The sequence below is a fragment of the Pelodiscus sinensis genome, chromosome 30 (genome assembly GCF_052426305.1).
Source record: "Pelodiscus sinensis isolate ZL-2025 chromosome 30, ASM5242630v1, whole genome shotgun sequence".
NCBI lineage: Eukaryota > Metazoa > Chordata > Testudines > Trionychidae > Pelodiscus > Pelodiscus sinensis.
Window position 1 is genome coordinate 3267522 of NC_143081.1, and position 19216 is coordinate 3286737.

Below are 19216 nucleotides of genomic sequence, written 5' to 3' on the forward strand. Positions count from 1 at the left end.
CTGGGTGGGGGATGGGATGGGGTGGTACCTGCAGCAATGTGAGGTCACTGGGGGTGGGGGATGGGATGAGGGTGGTACCTGCAGCAGTGTGAGGTCACTGGGGGTGGGGGATGGGATGAGGGTGGTACCTGCAGCAGTGTGAGGTCACTGGGGGTGGGGGATGGGATGAGGGTGGTACCTGCAGCAGTGTGAGGTCACTGGGGTGTGGGGGATGGGGCTGCACCTTGGGGGAGATCAGATTTATATGAAGACCCTCAATGTCTCTCTGGCCAGGCTGGTGACCGATGTCCCCACCCCACAGACAGGTACCCACAGCCCCACCCCACTCACTTTCTCTGAGGGATCCCTTGGCCTGAATCCCTTCCCTCCCCTCTCCCCCAGTCTGGACTGCGCCCTCCCAAGGGGCCGGAGGGGAAATGTAAAGAGCTGCCCTTTCTGGGAGAGGAACTCGTGCCAAATTGCACCATGTGTGGGGCGACCCCCCAGCTCCCCTGGGAACGGTCTGTGGCCAGCGCTGTCCAGCCGGATGCTACATTAGGACGTGTGAGAATTTGCTCACTGACCTCTCCGAGGTCGGGATCCCTCGTCCGGTCCGGGGCTGCTGCGTGTGGGCCTCTCGTGTTGTGGGGAAACAGGGGGGCTCATTTGGGGAGTCTGCTCCCCCTTCTTCGCTCTGGCTGGGGTTTAGGGCACAGCCCGTGTGAGTCTCCTCTGTAGCCCGGTGGGGTCCGCCTGCCCCCTGCCCCGTCTCGTAGCCCCCGCTTTCCAGCCCAGCCTCCGATCCCCCCAGCAGCCCCTCCATGGCCATTCTGGGGTCACCTGGCCCCTCTGTCCGACCCGCCCTTTCTTCCCCGCTGGCTGGAACCCCCAGGGACACTGAGTGCCCCCCCGCATGCAACCCCTTCAGACCCCTCCAGAGCTCCCCCACTTTGTCACACCTCGGTCCCAACTTAGATCATTCACTGCCAGCCCGGCCTCCCCTGTAAGGTCCATCTCCTCCTGGCCTGGGCAGGTCCAGCAGCTGCTCCGTACGGCAAAGCTCAGGGTGGATGCGTCAGGACCCGAATCTTTAGTAACCTGACTTTATTACTGGCTGGCGGTGGGGCAGACAGCAGGGGAGGGGAGCTGAGCCGAACGCAGCCGGGCAGGGGAGGATCGGGGCCGATGTTTTATCAGCAGTCGATCAGCACAGACGTCCTGGAGTTCCTTCCCGCCGACCTGGCTGCCTCGAGACCGGGCGTGTTTGGAGCGGGGGTGGATGCTTCAGGGGGCCAGCATGTGGGGAAGGCCGAAAGAGGGCAGAGCCGGGGGCAGTTCCAGGGGGGACATGCAGGTGGACGTTACGGGGCCAATCTCCGACACTCGCCCGGCTCACACCACGGAGAGCAACAACCCGCCAGGTCCGCGTCAGGGTTTGGCTCCTAACTCACACGGCCCAGCTGTTCCCTAGCAAGAGCTGGCCTCGAGCCGGGTGCTAGCTGAGCAGATTAATGGCTGGGGGGAGGCAGATCCTCCAGCTGGGATGTGGGGGGGCTGAGCCCCTCGGCAAAGCAGGCCCTGGGCCTCTCCGCAGGACAGAAGCTCTGGTCTGCGCGGTGATGCCTGGCGTGGCTCAGGGCTTCCATCTCCTCAGGATGTCCTGGATCCAATGGGTGTAAGAGGAGACTCTTGTGTACACGCCTGGAGGGGCGTCGAACCCCCAGGAGACGATGCCCTGGGCCTTACCCCCGCACACCAGGGGGCCGCCGGAGTCGCCCTGCAGAACAAAACAGGCCACGGATGCAGAACAGGCCAAGGAATCATTTCCCACTGACGCGTTTCTCCAGATGTGGCCACCCCAGAGCCGAAGAAAGGGGAATAATCTCTCCCCTAGATCTGCTGGCCATGCTCCTCCTAATGCCCCCCAATATGCTCGTAGCCTGCTTGGCTACAAGGGCGCCCTGTTGAGTCATCTCCAGCTTCTCGTCCACCGAACCCCCAGGACCTTTTCTGCAGAACGGCTGCTTAGCCCGTCGGTCCCCAGCCTGTAGCAATGTTTGGGATTCTTCCGGCCCAAGGGCAGGACTCTGGACTTGTCCTTGTTGAAACTCGTCTGATTTTTTTTGGCCCAATTCTCTAATTTCTCTAGATCACCCGGGACCCTCTCCCTTCCCTCCAGCGTCTCTACTTCTCCCCCCAGCTTAGTGTTACCCGTAAACTTGCTGAGGACGCAACCCCTCCCCTCCTCCAGGTCATTCATAAAGATGTTGAACAAAACTGGTGCTAGAACCGATCCTTGGGGCCCTCCGCTAGAAACCAACTGCCAACCCGACATCGAGCCATTGACCAATACCCATTGGGCCTGACAGTCGAGCCAGCTTTCTATTAACCTGACAGTCCATTTATCCCATCCAGATTTTTATATCTTGCTGGCAAGGACACTGTGGGAGCCCTTCTCAAAAGTGTTGCTAAAGTCGAGGTCAGTCACATCCACCGCCTTCCTAAGAACAACATTAGGATGGCCAGAATGGGTCAAGCAAAAGGCCCATCTAGTCCAGTGTCTTGTGCCAATGCCAGACACCCCAGAGGGAGTGAACTGAACAGGGAATGCCCAAGCGATCTCTCTCTTACCACCCATCTCCATCCTCTGACAGACAGAGACTAGGGACCCCATTCCTTACCCAGCCTGGCTAATAGCCATTGATGGACCTAACCTCCTTGAATCAATCTAGCTCTTTTCTGAACCCTGTTAAAGTCCTATTCTTCACAACATCCTCTGGCAAGGAATTCCACAGGTTAACTATGCGCTGTGTAAAGAAAAACTTCTTTTTGTTAGTTTTAATCTGGCTGCCTATTCATTTCATTGGGTGACCCCTAGTTCTGATGTTGTGTGAACAAGTAGATAACTTTTTTTATTCACTTTTTTCCACACCAGCCATAAATGTATGGACCTCCATCATATCCACCCTTCATCTCCTCTTTTCTAAACTGAAACGTCTCAGTTTCTTTAATCTCTCTTCATAGGGGACCTGTTCCAAACACCTCATCATTTTTGTTACCTTCCCAATACCAAGAGATCTTTTTTGAGAAGAGGCAACCACATCTGTAAGCAGTATTCAAGATGTGGGCATCCCATGGTTTTATAGAGAGGCAATAAAATATTCTCTGTCTTATTCTCTCTCTCTTTTTTAATTATTTCTAACATTCGCTTTGCTTTTTGACTGTTGCTGTACGCTGAGTATAGTCTGTTAAACTTGGCATTGCAACATACTGCTAATTATTTTTAATTGAAATACATGTCAATTCCCCTTAGCGGAGAATGTTTTTAGGCAAGCGTGTCTTAAACATGTTCATGTCACTAAACTTCTACTAAATATTCCCCAAACACAGAAATATTGTGTTACAACAGTGCTTTAAACGTGCTGCCTATTCATTTCATTGGGTGGCCCCTAGTTCTTATATTATGGGATCAAGCAAATAACTTCTCCTTAATTCACTCTCTCCATCCCACTCATGACTGTATAGATCTTGAGTCTCCTCTTTTCCCCATGTCCACAGAGCCAGTCACATCGTCAGAGAAGCTAATCAGGTTGGTCAGGCAGGACTTCCCCTTGGTGAATCCATGTTCACTCTTCCTGATCACTTTCCCCTCTTCGAGGGCTTCAGAATGGATTCCTTGAAGTTCCCCTCCAGGATTTAACACCAAGGAACACCAAACAATATTTTTTTTAATGAGGAACAAAAAAAAAAAAAGTTGCCTGCCCCTTTAAGGGCAGCCATTGTGAACTCTATTGCTCTCCTCTGACTGCCAGTTTCAGAAACACTGATCTCCAGTCTTTGCTCGCCCCGCTCTCCTCCTCCCCACCAAGTTCTCTCAGCTCACCAGTACGGTTAGGGGGACACACACATGAACCCCAGGGATTTCCCCAAGGAGCTTAAAGGTGGGGGCAGACTTACCCCGGCAGAGTCTTTGCGCTGCCATCGGTCCCCGGCACACAGCATTGTGATGGGGTTGTAACTGTGGTACATGCAATTCCCGTCGTCCAGCACATCCACATCGACCTCCTGCAGTGCGCTGGCCGCAGATCTCACGTCCCCTGGGACAGTTAAGCCCCACCCAGCCACACTGCACACCGACCGAGGGTCCACCCTCTCGCCAGCGTGCGGCAAGGCGAGGGTTTTCACATATTCACTCGCGTTCGGAGGGTAAGCCAGCTGGGACACAGCAGTGAGGTGGATGAATATGAATTACTCGCGGGTAAAAAGACATACACCGTGCCCAGCAAAACTGTCCCCAGCAAAACCATCCCCAGGAAAACCCCAAACTCTGGGGCCACTGGAGGTGGGGAGATGGGATGGAGTGGTACCTGCAGCAGTGTGAGGTCACTGGAGGTGGGGAGATGGGATGGGGGCGGTACCTGCAGCAGTGTGAGGTCACTGGGGGTGGGGGATGGGATAGGGGCGGTACCTGCAGCAGTGTGAGGTCACTGGGGGTGGGATAATGGGATGGGGGCGGTACCTGCAGCAGTGTGAGGTCACTGGGGGTGGGGGATGGGATAGGGGCGGTACCTGCAGCAGTGTGAGGTCACTGGGGGTGGGGGATGGGATGGGGTGGTACCTGCAGCAGTGTGAGGTCACTGGGGGCGGGGGATGGGATGGGGTGGTACCTGCAGCAGTCTGAGGTCACTGGGGGTGGGGGATGGGATGGGGGTGGTACCTGCAGCAGTGTGAGGTCACTGGGGGTGGGGGATGGGATGGGGGTGGTACCTGCAGCAGTGTGAGGTCACTGGGGGTGGGGGATGGGATACGGGCGGTACCTGCAGCAGTGTGAGGTCACTGGGGGCGGGGGATGGGATGGGGTGGTACCTGCAGCAGTCTGAGGTCACTGGGGGTGGGGGATGGGATGGGGGTGGTACCTGCAGCAGTGTGAGGTCACTGGGGGCGGGGGATGGGATGGGGGTGGTACCTGCAGCAGTGTGAGGTCACTGGGGTGGCGGATGGGATGGGGCGGTACCTGCAGAAGTGTGAGGTCACTGGGGGTGGGGCTACAGGCTGGGGGCGGTACCTGCAGCAGTGTGAGGTCACTGGGGGTGGGGGATGGGGTGGGGGTGGTACGTGCAGCAGTGTGAGGTCACTGGGGGTGGGGGATGGGATGGGGGCGGTACCTGCAGCAGTGTGAGGTCACTGGGGTGGGGGATGGGATGGGGGCGGTACCTGCAGCAGTGTGAGGTCACTGGGGGTGGGGGATGGGATGGGGGCGGTACCTGCAGCAGTGTGAGGTCACTGGGGGTGGGGGATGGGATGGGGGTGGTACCTGCAGCAGTGTGAGGTCACTGGGGGTGGGGGATGGGATGGGGGTGGTACCTGCAGCAGTGTGAGGTCACTGGGGGTGGGGGATGGGATGGGGCGGTACCTGCAGCAGTGAGAGGTCACTGGGGGTGGGGGATGGGATGGGGGCGGTACCTGAAGCAGTGTGAGGTCACTGGGGGTGGGGGATGGGATGGGGTGGTACCTGAAGCAGTGTGAGGTCACTGGGGGTGGGGGATGGGATGGGGTGGTACCTGCAGCAGTGTGAGGTCACTGGGGGTGGGGGATGGGATGGGGTGGTACCTGCAGCAGTGTGAGGTCACTGGGGGTGGGGGATGGGATGGGGTGGTACCTGCAGCAGTGTGAGGTCACTGGGGGTGGGGGATGGGATGGGGTGGTACCTGCAGCAGTGTGAGGTCACTGGGGCGGGGGATGGGATGGGGTGGTACCTGCAGCAGTGTGAGGTCACTGGGGCGGGGGATGGGATGGGGTGGTACCTGCAGCAGTGTGAGGTCGCTGGAGGTGGGCGACAGGGTGGGGGCGGTACCTGCAGCAGTGTGAGGTCACTGGGGCAGGGGATGGGATGGGGTGGTACCTGCAGCAGTGTGAGGTCACTGGGGGTGGGGGATGGGATGGGGGCGGTACCTGCAGCAGTGTGAGGTCACTGGGGGTGGGGGATGGGATGGGGTGGTACCTGCAGCAGTGTGAGGTCACTGGGGGCGGGGGATGGGATGGGGTGGTACCTGCAGCAGTGTGAGGTCACTGGGGTGGGGGATGGGATGGGGGTGATACCTGCAGCAGTGTGAGGTCACTGGGGGTGGGGGATGGGATGGGGGTGGTACCTGCAGCAGCATGATGTCATTATTAAAAGTCTTCTTGTTGTACCGCGGGTGGGGGATCTGCCAGCTCACGGGGATCACTTGTCGGCTCGGTTCCTGGTGGCTGAGGTTATGGGCTCCCAGGTACACACTGATCCCGCTGTAAAAGCCGAGAGCAGCACCTCGGGCGTTCGGGGCCGGTCTCGGACAGGTGTTTTTCTGGTTCATAAATTCTGATCTTGTGGGGACGGGGTAGCCCGGGGCTCTCAGGCCGGGTGTCAGATTCCTTCCTTGCCCTTTAGTCTTGGGTGTCAGCCCTCCCCCCAGCCAATTTACCTCTCCCATCTCCATCCTTGCAAGTGTTCATGCCCATCCCCCCAGCCCAGCACCCTGCAGAGCTGCTCTGGGGCTGTGACCCTCTGCCCTGCCCCACCCAACCCTGGACAAGGGACCAGATCCAGCTGGGATCTCTGGCCGCAGCCCCATTGATTTACCCAGCATTGGGGCTGGGCCGTGGGTTGCAGAGGCCCCTAGAGACTCACCGACGCCCCCTGAGCAGATCAGACCCCTGGGCTCTGCTCCTCCAGCCTGGCCACCCCCTTCCCCTTCCCTGCCCCCCATACCGGCACTAGAGATCCCGGTTCCCCCCTCCCCAGCTGATCTGACCTGCCCCTAAATCCCAGCCCAGAGGCACTTACTCTCCCTGGCAGTGAGCGGCCGTCAGAACAAAGTTCTTCGCCACCAGGAACCCGCCGCAGTGCCTGTATCTGTCTCCATGTTGTATATCCAGAAAGGCCATGTAGGGCCTGGAGTGGGGCTTGGCTTCATGCCCCCCGACGATCTCACCTAGGGGGAAGCCAGATTCATAGAAAAGACCCCATTGTCTCCCCCGGCCAGGCTGGGACCCAGCGCCCCACCCCGAAGGGGAGACCCACAGCCTCATGTCTCTCCAGTGATGCTCTCCCTGGTGGCTCCCTGGGCCTTTATCCCAGCCCCCTGCTCTCCTCTTCCCCACACTGGGCCCCCCATGGGGCCAGAGGTTAAATCTGCAGCTCTCACCTGACTGGGTGCGAAATCGGACAAGAGAAAATGACAAGAGGTGAAACGGACACACCCAGCTCCCGTCTGCTTAGCCCTGCTGTCTTCCCTGTCCTATCCCACAGCAGCGTTTGGTTCCTTACGTGTCACCCCATTGGCCAGTGCCTAGGGCACATGATCGGCACAGCAGGTCGGCAAATTCAAACCAAACACCGATCCCCTATATGTGAGGAGGAATCGGGCCGGTTATTTTCCTCCAGCCAAAAGGAAATAGATAATCACCCATCCTCCAGACTGCTCCTTGGGCCCAGCCATGAGATGAATTCCGCAGGAAAGAATACAGAGGATGCACTGGGCTCCTCTTCATATGTTCAAAACCGGTGCTGCACCATCAGCCGGGACTCCTAACTCACCCCCAGCGCTCCTAGACCCCTCGGCTTTAAGGAGGAGAGAATGGGAGAATGTTTTTTTTCTATCAAAGTCAATGAAATCTTCCACCCAGAGAGTGTTCCCGGTGCGCTGGATAAATCCAAGAGAATTTGGCTCAGGAGGGCACGAACCGTGGTGAACACACGAGTAGCACAAGCACGGAAATCCCAAAAAGTGGCCGGTAATGCAAAATTGGAGCAGAAATGTCCTAAACTTTGCTATCACGGAAAGAGCTGTTGACTGTTCCCGAGAAAAACTGTCAGGGACCTGAAAGGCTGTCCTGGGATGTTCTGAACACTCCTCTCGAATGCATAGATCCCTCCTGCAACCTCTCGTCTTCCCTCCCCATGTTCTTCCCTTCCCTGTATCTGTCCCTCTTGTCTGATTTTTGCTTCCAGCCTTTTGCTGACTTTAATAGCACTTCTGTAACTAGCTGGCCTACTCTAAAGGGAATTGGGTTTGCAAACTGTGCAATGCAATATAGGACTGGTATTCTCACCCCTCCTGGTGCCTCTAACCCAATGCTTCTGGCCTGGCTAACATGAGGTCGGAAATATTTAATATCTTAAGACATGTCTGTGCATTATGAGATGTTTAGGTGCATTGTGTGGCTTGTTTGCTCCCTCTTCCCATATATCCTAAAAATTAATTAAGAAAAGTAATAAAACATTACAAAAGAAAAACAATTCACTTTGGGGGGTTTCAGAGAAGGATTCTAACCACTCGTATTGCAGAACCCCCAATGTTTCCAGCCATGCTAAGATGTGAGAGGATATATTTCACATCATAAGCAATCATGCGACGTTTCAGTGTATTTTGCTGTTTGTTTTCTCCCTCTCTCTTTACTCAAATGTTACTAGAAAAAAAATTAAGATTGGGGTTTTTTTCAATGAAAATTTGAAATTCCCATACAAATATTCCATAGAATCTCAGAACAGAAGAACTGGAATGGATCTTGAGGGGTCATCGAGACAAGTCTCCTGCCCTCAACCTCCCTAGGCAGTTTATTCCAGCGTTTCACCCCCCTGACAGATCGGAAGTTTCCATCATGTCCAACCTAAAGCTCCCTTGCTGCCGTTTAAGCCCATTGCTTCTTCTTCTATCCTCAGAGGTTAAGGAGAACAACAACAATTTTCAGACTCACTCTGGACAGGTGTCCACCCAGGTGGGGGAAATCAAAGCGAGGAGATCGGTTTAAAGACGGGAGGGTGGAAGGGACAGGAGGGGCAGACGAGCTATGGAAATGGAAGGATGTCGGCACAGGGCGAAATGGGAAAAATGAGGAAGGGAGGGGTGGCCTGTCGGACTAGGTGGTTTGGTTAGACCCCTGGCAACCCCCCATTGGGAGGTTTTCCTGTGGGTCGACCCAGCACTGGCTCTGTGAGGTTAGCCAGTCGGGAGGGCGTTTCAGAGGCTATCAGCCCGGTTTCAATCAATATCAGGGAAGCGCCGACCCAGCCGCACTTCAGATGTGTTTGAAAATCAGAGGAGTGAAAGCCAATGGAGTTAGTGTGACGCTCTGCGTTGAACTCCCCCAGAGAGGGCTCCTGGATGTTAGTCTGGTGCCATATCGATGAGCCTGTGCTGAGAGCCTGTAGCTGGTATTTAATATGGTGCCACGCCCAGAGCAGGGCGCACGTTGTGCCGGGTGCGGCAGAGACTCCGACCGAGACCAGGGCTCTGTTGGGTTGGGAGCTGCCCAGACTGTGCCCCAAAAAGCTTTAATTTCATGACAGCCCAGGGAAAGGAACATACAACTAGAATCCCAGGAGTCCTGGCTCCCAACTCCCCCTTCCTGTGCTAATCACTGGACCCCACAGGCACACTGGGGAGAGAACCCAGGAGTACAAGTTCCCAGCCCCTATCTGAAACCCCCCCCGTGTCTCTCTCATTTTCTCACTTTCATTCTGAATTTCTCAGGGACATTATGTCGTAACCAGCTCCCGCACTCAGGCTCCCTCACCCCCCAAACCCTCCCTTATCTAGGTCCTAGGAACCAGATGGTAGAAGCATCTGGCTCTGGGGAGGAGCTGAGATTTGCAAACAGCCCAGAGAGCTCCCCGCTCTGTTCCCCACAAACGCTGATCGCCCCCACACTCACCAGCCCCAGTCCTGGGGGGCAGGAGAAAGGCAACAGGCAGCAGGATCAGGATCAGCATTGTCTCTGTCTGGGGAAAGCGACAGGGCTTGTGACAAAGCCCTGGGGGCTTTATAGAGCCAGAAGCAACCCCGAAGTCATGTACGTTCTCCCCTGGTGGGGGATTCAGAAACCACTGCTGATATGTGTGGGGCCAAGGGAGTCAGCTGGTGGCTGGAAAGCACCCTCCCTCTGGAGGAAAGAGCCCCCGGAAAGTCCCCCTGCAACAGGATGGTGCCCCAACCATCTGGAAGCAGGGCCCCCTGGAGAACGCTGGCTTGGCTCAGCTCCACACTTCCTGCCCAGCTGTGGCCAGGAATGAGGAACTAACTGAAGGTTCCTGGAACCCGACCACAGATCCCGTGGCAGAAACTCTCCCCGAGGCCGGGGACATGCCACGTCCCAGGCAGCAGAGCTGGTGGAGGACAGAGTCCACGGTGATGGGCACCAGGGAAGTCTCTGTGCAGATGGCATGACAGCTATCATATCCCTCTGGTTCCCGAAAGAGCCGATGTCCCCTCACACAACAAGGTGGGGTTGTGGGATCGTCTTTGACTCTCGGATTCTCTTGCAAATGAGATGGTTTGAGCCAAAGAGGTGGGGGCGGGAGGAAGAGCTTGAAGAGGTGACCCCAAAATGCACAAAGCCCCTGGTCCTCTCCTCACCCCTCCCACTCCCTTAGGGTGCCCCGTTACTGCGTAGACAGCACCCACAGAGTATGGGAACCTCCTTTTCCTCCCAGCTTTCCAAAACTATTGATCATTTGTGTTGCTCTCCCCTGGAATCTGGAATCTCCCCCCATCCTCCCTAAAGCGCGGCCCCCAAAAGCAGATAAAACGCTCCCGCAAAAGCGTCGTTCGATGAGAATCATGGAATCGTCGGGTCGGAAGAGACCTCACGTGGCCCTCGAGGTCGCTTCCTCAACAAGACCTGCATTGAGATTGCTCCAGCCAGCCTCTGAGGAACCCAAGGGTGCAGTTCCCCAGGCTCTGTTGCCTTGAATACTTCTCCGTTAACTATACAGCCTTAAGTCCGATCATCCCCTGCGTTGGCAGGTTTCACTTCTCTCCTGCTATTGACTGGGTGGAGTTTTCGGCCACCCAGAACTCTTCTAGTGAAGTTGGAAGTAAAACTGACCTTAAACAACTCAGCTGGCTCCTAGCAGGAACCAGATGTGGGGGGTGGCTGGATAGAGGGGCAGGGAGCCCTACAGCCCCTCACCTGAGGCCTGGAACCCTCAGGCCCAGGCCTGCAATAAGTTGTTCCCAATCCCCTTCTGCATGTGGGTCGTGTTCCCTCCCCCTCCTGTGAGTTAAGGGGGCTGGTGTCTCCCCTGCACAGCAGAGCACCAGCCACATTCACCACCTGCCCAGCGCAGGGTGGGGAGGGAGGAACCTCCTGTGGGCAGCACAGCTGCCTGGGCTCAACTCTGGGTAGGCCTTGATCCAGCTGTGCATTCCATAGCCCCAGCTGTGCATCCCATAGGCCCAGCTGTGCATCCCATAGGCCCAGCTGTGCTTTCCACGTCTCCAGCTGTGCATCGCATAGGCCCAGCTGTGCATCGCATAGGCCCAGCTGTGCATTCCATAGGCCCAGCTGTGCATTCCACGTCTCCAGCTGTGCATCGCATAGGGCCAGCTGTGCATTCCATAGCCCCAGCTGTGCATTCCATAGGCCCAGCTGTGCTTTCCACGTCTCCAGCTGTGCATCGCATAGGGCCAGCTGTGCATTCCATAGGCCCAGCTGTGCATTCCACAGCCTATGTGCATTCCACAGCTCCAGCTGTGCATTCCATATGCCCGGCTTCACAGGGCACCAGCTGTGCAGTGCTCTGGGCCTTGGGCCATGCCTCACCGAGCGGCCTTATCCCCAGATCTTGAGTATGAGAAAGAAGCCGGCCCAGCGCTCCTTTGCTGACTCGGAGGTTTCTGCAGGTCTCCGCAGGAAGCCACGTCCCTCCCCCACAACTGGCCATGGCTAAGCCGTAAGGACAGAAGTCTGTTTGCATACGACTGCCCTGACACTGGGGCTTTCCGTTCACACATTTCACAATCAGCAAGTGCTCCTTACTCTGCCTGTCTCACATTGCACACGAGAATGACACGCACGTCACAGGAAGATCAACACAACCAGCAGAGCGTGAGCTGAAAACGGAAAGGGGGACCTGAAATCAGTTGCTCAAGGTTAAACGTATTCATGTCCATGGTGGGCAGGGGTCGTCACACAGCGGCTGCGACAACCCTTTATAAGTTCACACCAGAATGTTTCCTATTTCTCTTGAAAACAAGGTATTTCCAGACAACTAGACAAATTTAGGCTTCTCCCCTTACGCTGCCTTCCCAGCACAGCTGGTGGCTACTGTCTGTGCTAAACCTCTGCCCACCCAGGGCCTCTCCTGCCCCGGTGCTGTCCGGCCTCCTTGTGAGAAAGGGCTAAATCTCACAATAAAAAAGTTTTAGGCCAATCATAAACCTGACAGCACCGAGCGTGGTGCTGAGGGTAATGGCTACGAAAAGCTGCAAGACAATTTTCAGGGGAAGCTTCAGCACATGCACAAGAGCCCGGCCTGGAAACGAAAATGCAGCTTCTCCGCTATCCCCCGGGAACAGGCGTGAAACCCGTCACAGCAGAACCTGTGAACCTGATCGACGGTGCGGTACCTGAAGCAGTGTGAGGTCAGTGGGGATGGGGGATGGGATGGGGTGGTACCTGCAGCAGTGTGAGGTCAGTGGGGATGGGGAATGGGATGGGGTGGTACCTGCAGCAGTGTGAGGTCACTGGGGATGGGGGATGGGATAGGGGCGGTACCTGCAGCAGTGTGAGGTCACTGGGGATGGGGGATGGGATGGGGGCGGTACCTGCAGCAGTGTGAGGTCACTGGGGGTGTGGGATGGGATGGGGTGGTACCTGCAGCAGTGTGAGGTCACTGGGGTGGGGGATGGGATGGGGCGGTACCTGCAGCAGTGTGAGGTCACTGGGGGTGGGGGATGGGATGGGGCGGTACCTGCAGCAGTGTGAGGTCACTGGGGGGTGGGGGATGGGATGGGGCGGTACCTGCAGCAGGGTGAGGTCACTGGGGGGTGGGGGATGGGATGGGGGTGGTACCTGCAGCAGTGTGAGGTCACTGGGGGTGGGGGATGGGATGGGGTCGGTGCCTGCAGCAGTGTGAGGTCACTGGGGGTGGGGGATGGGATGGGGGTGGTACCTGCAGCAGTGTGAGGTCACTGGGGGTGTGGGATGGGATGGGGTGGTACCTGCAGCAGTGTGAGGTCACTGGGGTGGGGGATGGGATGGGGCGGTACCTGCAGCAGTGTGAGGTCACTGGGGGTGGGGGATGGGATGGGGTCGGTGCCTGCAGCAGTGTGAGGTCACTGGGGGGTGGGGGATGGGATGGGGCGGTACCTGCAGCAGTGTGAGGTCACTGGGGGTGGGGGATGGGATGGGGGTGGTACCTGCAGCAGTGTGAGGTCACTGGGGGTGGGGGATGGGATGGGGGTGGTACCTGTATCAGTGTGAGGTCACTGGGGGTGGGGGATGGAATGGGGGTGGTACCTGTATCAGTGTGAGGTCACTGGGGGTGGGGGATGGGATGGGGCGGTACCTGTAGCAGTGTGAGGTTATTCAGGGTGGGGGATGAGATGAGATGATCTCACCTGTGAGAGAACAGGTGCACATAAAAGTGCCATCATCCCTCTGCATCAGGTAGAGATCGAGTCCCTCCCCCATCCCAAAGGGGAGCCCCCCAGCTGGAATGCCTCCTCTGTGATGCTCTTCCTGCAGGATCCCTGTGCCTGGAGCCATGGAGTTCACTGGGGGGGGGGGGCGGGAAGGGATGGGAGGGACCCCAGGGTGTTGGCTGGCAAATCAACAGCTCAGGCCTTACTGGCAGGCATCGGTGCCAAACACACAGGAGTAAGGCTGGATTCCCAGCATGTTTCTGAGGCAGCCTCCCTGTCCCTGGAAAGGTTGTAGGCATATGTGTGTGTGATAATTATGGCCCCTGGAGGGGAGGGAGCATGGTGTTTCCTGGCTGCCTGTTATTCAGATACATTTCTCTTATTCTGGTGAGAAATCAGTCAGTAGGATTCTGCTGGGTGCAGGCACAGTGCCTGAAGCCTTAATACCCCGGCTTACAGTTTTGAAAGAGACACGGCCCAGCAGTCACATTTCTGAGTGGCGTGCAGGTGGGTCAAGGCAAGGGGGGAGCCCAGTATCCCCTGGCCAGATCTGATAGCTTGGCAGGCCAAATCCAGCCCGCTGACTATATTTTTCAAACGCCTGGTCTAGACAATGAAACATTTCCCAAAAGCATCCCACGATGGCGTTTATTTCTCCAAATGTCCCCCAGAGGCCCAGCATCTCCGGAAATATTACCGGCCCACTAGACTGACAAATCTCAACGAAACGCCCATCCCCATACGCAGCCATGGGAGGGGGAATAAGGTCAGTGATTTTCTGCCAACCAGAAGCAAATGGGTTTTAATCCATGCTCCTAACTGCTCCTGGGAGCTACATTTCAGATGAATTGGGCAGGAAACGAAATGCTGGGCCCCCTCCGTCAATGTACCCAACTGGTGCTGCTCCATCCATTAGAACTCATCAAGACAGACTGCAGAGGGATTTATTTTCTCCAATGACTATGAGGAAACATGCCATACCAAGTGTTAATTGAAGGTCAATAAACCTGGAAGACGTTGGCTAAACAGGGCGCTGACATGGCTGGAAAGATGAGTAACACGAGGCCGGAACTCCAAAGAATGACCAACCACCAATGATCGGAGCCGAGGTCTCCTAAGCTTGGGCAACATAGATAGACTTGTAGACCGTGACAGAGAGTCTCAAGAAAAGTTCAAGATACGACAGGCTTACCAGGAATTTCCTGGTTTGTCCTATCAAATGTCTGAGTCCTGCAGCCCTCTGTTTCCCTACCCACTTCCTCTCCTGCCTTGTAACTCTCCCTCACGCCAAAATTGTCATTCCAGACATTATTTTACTGAATGTTTTTTCTGTAATTAGATGGATTTTTATAAAGCCAATTGTGTTTGACTATTGACAAAACATGGGACTGTCTGCGCAGAAGGACTAAAGCCGAAATAAGCCACACAGCTTTGGCAACATCTGTTGCATAGCCGAAGTCGAAGTCGATTATTTTGGGTTTGTCCACGCAGCAGGAATCATAGAATTATACAATACTGGACTGGAAGGGACCTTGAGAGGTCATTGAGTCCAGTCCCCTTCCTTCACGGCAGGACGCAGTACTGTCTAGACCATCCCTGATAGACATGTATTTAATCTACTCTTCTTAAATATCTCCAGAGATGGGGATTCCACAACCTCCCTGGGCAATTTATTCCAGTGTTTGACCACCCTGACAGGTAGGAACTTTTTCCTAATATCTAACCTAAACCTCCCTTGCTGAAGGTAAAGCCCATTGCTTCTTGTTCTATTCTCAGAGGCCAGCAAGAACAATTTTTTCTCCCTCCTCCTTGTGACACTCTTTTAGATACCTGAAAATTGCTCTCATGTCCCCTCTCAATCTTCTCCTTTCCAAGAAAACCAAACCCATTTTCAGTCTTCCTTCACAGGTCATGTTTTCTAGAACTTTCATCATTCGGGGTGCTCTTCTCTGGACCTTCTCCAATTTTTCTCCAGTAAGTCAAGAAGTGGAAAGATGAGCAGTATTCCTCTGATTTCTCTTACTCCTCATGAAATGAGGGTTAAGGGTGTCCGGGGAAGATGTGCTTCATCTCAGCATTGTTTTGAAATAAAGGCTTATAGTGTAGACTTGCACTCTGCAACTGTGGAATAACATCAGTTGCTGTGTAAATGCACACTAAGGGTGTGTCTAGACTACAGGGTTTTGTCGACAAAAGTGGACTTTTGTCGACAAAACTATACCTGCGTCTACACTGCCTTTGAGTTATGTCGACATAACGTCAACAAAACTCAGCAGTTTTGTCGACGTATGTAAACCCCATTCTACGAGAAATAACGCCTTTTGTCTACAGAGTTCTGTGGATAGAAGGCATTATTGCGTCTACACTGTCCTTTGCGTCCACACTATTATGTCGACAAAGCTGCTTGCTTTGTCAACAGAACTGGATGTAGTCTAGACGCTCTTTGTCGACAGAAGCTTTGTTGACAGTATGGGTACGTCTAAACTACATGCCTCCGTCGACGGAGGCATGTAGATTAGCCAGATCGGCAGAGGGAAATGAAGCCGCGATTAAAATAATCGCGGCTTCATTTAAATTTAAATGGCTGCCCCGCTCTGCCGATCAGCTGTTTGTCGGCAGATCGGGGCAGTCTGGACGCGACGCGCCAACAAAGAAGCCTTTCTTGATCGGCACAGGTAAACCTGGTTTCACGAGGCATACCTGTGCCGATCAAGAAAGGCTTCTTTGTCGGCGCGTCGCGTCCAGACTGCCCCGATCTGCCGACAAACAGCTGATCGGCAGAGCGGGGCAGCCATTTAAATTTAAATGAAGCCGCGATTATTTTAATCGCGGCTTCATTTCCCTCTGCCGATCTGGCTCATCTACATGCCTCCGTCGACGGAGGCATGTAGTCTAGACACACCCTATCTGTTGACAAAACCTCTGTTGACAAAAACCTGTAGTCTAGACATACCCTAAGAGATCAATCATATAACCACTTACGTTGTTTCACACCTTGCCAAGGAGACACAGCAAACACTTACTTATTTATGAGATGCATACGCACGATGAGATATCACCTCCTTTGGGGTTTTTTCTTTTCTCCCTTTAGGCATACGTCTTTAAACAACCCATCTAAAGATACTGGGGAAAAAAATCACTTGAGAGGTTGTCAACAAAAAGTTGAAATTTCCCAAAGGAAAAAATAAATTTCAGGCTAACTCTGATCATGTCTGCTAGCTGGCTGAAATCACGGCTAGAAAATCCGTGTAAAAAATCAGGGTTGGGAAGACAGAAGAGAGAGCAAAACATCATCAAACCTGAAAGGCAGTGTAAGCAGGTGATCACATGGGAGTAAGCTAGGTGTGACGCCCATAAAGCCAGGTCGTCTGCAGGCAGAATTGAACCTGGGACTCTGGAGCTTAGTATATGAACATCCACTGCATGAGCTAAAAGCCAGCTGGCTCTCAACTAAGGCTGTACAGTGCACACATTAGTCTCGGTGTAACCGGCTTCAGTACCACTAGATGGGGCAGTGAACCTCTCCCAGATGAACCAAGCAAGGGGGAGATGCAGATACATTGCAGAGCAGTGGCTAGGGATGCTGAATATAGTTTAATCAACTAATTGATGAGTGGATGGCTTTTCTGTTGATTTGATGAGAAGCAGACAAGCTGGCTATGAATGAACAGGGTGCCATGATAGCCAGGAAGGCTAATGGCCTATCAGGATGCATTAGGAAGTGTATTGCCAGCAGATCTAGAGAAGTGATTATTCCCCTTTATTCGGATCTGGAGCATTGCGTCCCGTTCTGGGGCCTCCACTACAAAAAGGATGTGGGAGCATTGGAGAGGGTCCAGCGGAGGGGAACCAAAATGATTTGGGGCTGGAGCACATGACCTATGAGGAGAGGCTGAGGGATTGGGGCTGGTTCAGTCTGCAGATGAGAAGAGTGAGGGGGGATTTGAGAGCAGCCTGCAACTCCCTGCAGGGGGGTTCCAAAGAGGATGGAGAGAGGCTGTTCTCAGTGGGGGCAGGTGGCAGAACAAGGAGCAATGGGCTCATGTTACAATGTGGGAAGTCTAGGTTGGAGATTGGAAAAAACGATTTCCCTAAGCGGGAGGGGAAGCGCTGGGCTGGGTTCCCTAGGGAGGGGGTGGAATCTCCATCCCTAGAGATTTTGAAGTCCCAGCTTGACCAAGCCCTGGCTGGGATGACTGAGTTGGGTTTTTTCCTGCTTTGGGCAGGGGGCTGGACTCGGTGACTCCTGAGGTCTCTGCCAGCCCTGGGGTCCTGTGGTTTTGGAGCTCAGGGGGATACATCCAAGGGCCCCAGGTAAGAAGAGTGACTCTGAGCCTGCTCCCAACTCCTAATTAGAATCCCATGGTTGTGTCCCTCTGTTCATCCCTCTGGGGCTTCATCTCAGGACCAGCTCCATCACCCAGGCCCCATTATCACCCCCCACCTCTAAACCCTTCCTGAGCTGTGTCCTAGGAACCAGCCATCACCCCGGCAGAATCATCTGGCTCTGGGGAGGAGCCAGGATTTGCAGCCCCACACTCACCAGCCCCAGCGCCGGGGGGCAGGAGAAAGGCCACGGGCAGCAGGATCAGGAGCAGCATCGTCACCGTCTGGGGAAAGCAACAGAGCTTGTGCCTCAGCCCTGGTCGATTTATAGAGCCGGCTGCAAACCGGAGATCACGTGCTCTCTGCCCACATGGGGAGCTGGTACAACGCAGGTGCTCACAGAACCCTCAGCATCAAATTCCTCTCAAGTGTCTGCACGAGGGGTGGGGGAGGCAAAGGAGGGAGCTGCTGGAGAACAGCCTCTTTCAAGGATAAGGAGCCTAGAGCAGGCTTCTTTCGAACAGAGCAACCTCCTCCCCACACAGCCCCCATTCCCTGTTGCTTTCCAGGATCCCGCACCCCTGCCTTCTGGCTCATCTGCAGCTCACCCATCTCCTCTGCTTCAACAGCTCATCTGGTGGAGAACGCGGGCGATGCCGAGTCACCCGTTGGCTTGGCTGGGCTCCCTACGTCCTCCCCAGTGCTCGTCTCAGAGCAGCGAGGAGGGGACGGGGACTCTACTATGGGTTCCTGGAGCCCGGGCACAGAGCCTAGAGCAGAAATTCTCCCAGACAGTATAGAGCATGTCACCCACAAAGTGGTGCACCTGGAGGAGCGCAGATACCATGGTGATGGGCAACGGGGAAGGCCTTAAATGGACAATGCTGGAGCTGGGGCCTGCCCCATGGCTGACATGGGTAACTACGGAGCAAACCGCCCCACTCAATGAGCTGAGTGCTAGGAAACCAGACCCCGCCTCTCCAGATCTTCAAATCTCACAAACACCTTCAATGCTAGACCTCACAAAGCTGCTTGAAATCACTCAGAGGCCCTGGCTCGATTTCTCCACCAGGTCTCGAGCCCCCTGACATAGCTCCGTGTGTTTCAAAGGGCTCCGGTGGCCGGACTCAAGGGATCACCTGCAAATCTCGGCTTTTCGTCTCATTCAATGGCATCTTCGGAGCCTTCCGGGCTGTGGGGCAGGAGTCGAGGACCTGACACCTAATTACATAAAGCCCTGTAGCCTTCTCCTCCCCCGGCCCACTCCTTCAGGCTGCCCCTATACCTGAGACAGCAGCCACAGAGCACGAGAACTCCCCGTCTCTCCCATGAGGTATTCTCCAGCCCCCTACAAGTCTTCATGGCTCATATAAGGATGTTTCTTTCCAGCTCAGCAGTGTGCCGACAGTCTCCTAAATCTTTCTCTTGCTCCTCACGCATTTCAAGACCTTCTTCTCATTGCCTTTTCTGTCCCTTAGCAGGTGAGACTCATTTTGTGGCCTGAT

The 19216-nt window shown here is 55.0% G+C and overlaps 1 protein-coding gene across 4 annotated transcripts; it reads right to left on the reverse strand.

The window, feature by feature from the left end:
• Positions 1-938: 938 nt before the first annotated feature.
• On the reverse strand, positions 939-10106 carry LOC102454843 (mast cell protease 1A-like). Of its 4 annotated transcripts, none has more exons than XM_075911824.2 (5): positions 7425-9589; positions 6803-6950; positions 6129-6342; positions 3937-4194; positions 939-1756 (listed from the first exon to the last, which is right to left on the reverse strand). In XM_075911824.2, the coding sequence occupies exons 1-5, from the start codon at positions 7507-7509 to the stop codon at positions 1613-1615; spliced, it is 849 nt and encodes a 282-aa protein (XP_075767939.2). In that variant the 5' UTR covers positions 7510-9589; the 3' UTR covers positions 939-1612. The 4 variants fall into 4 exon arrangements, with proteins under 4 accessions (XP_075767939.2, XP_075767940.2, XP_075767941.2 ...); XM_075911825.2 differs by lacking the exon at positions 7425-9589 and adding an exon at positions 9673-10106 and having other exon boundaries at positions 945-1756; XM_075911826.2 differs by having other exon boundaries at positions 952-1756; positions 6129-6264; positions 7425-9445.
• Between the last annotated feature and the right edge of the window lie 9110 nt (positions 10107-19216).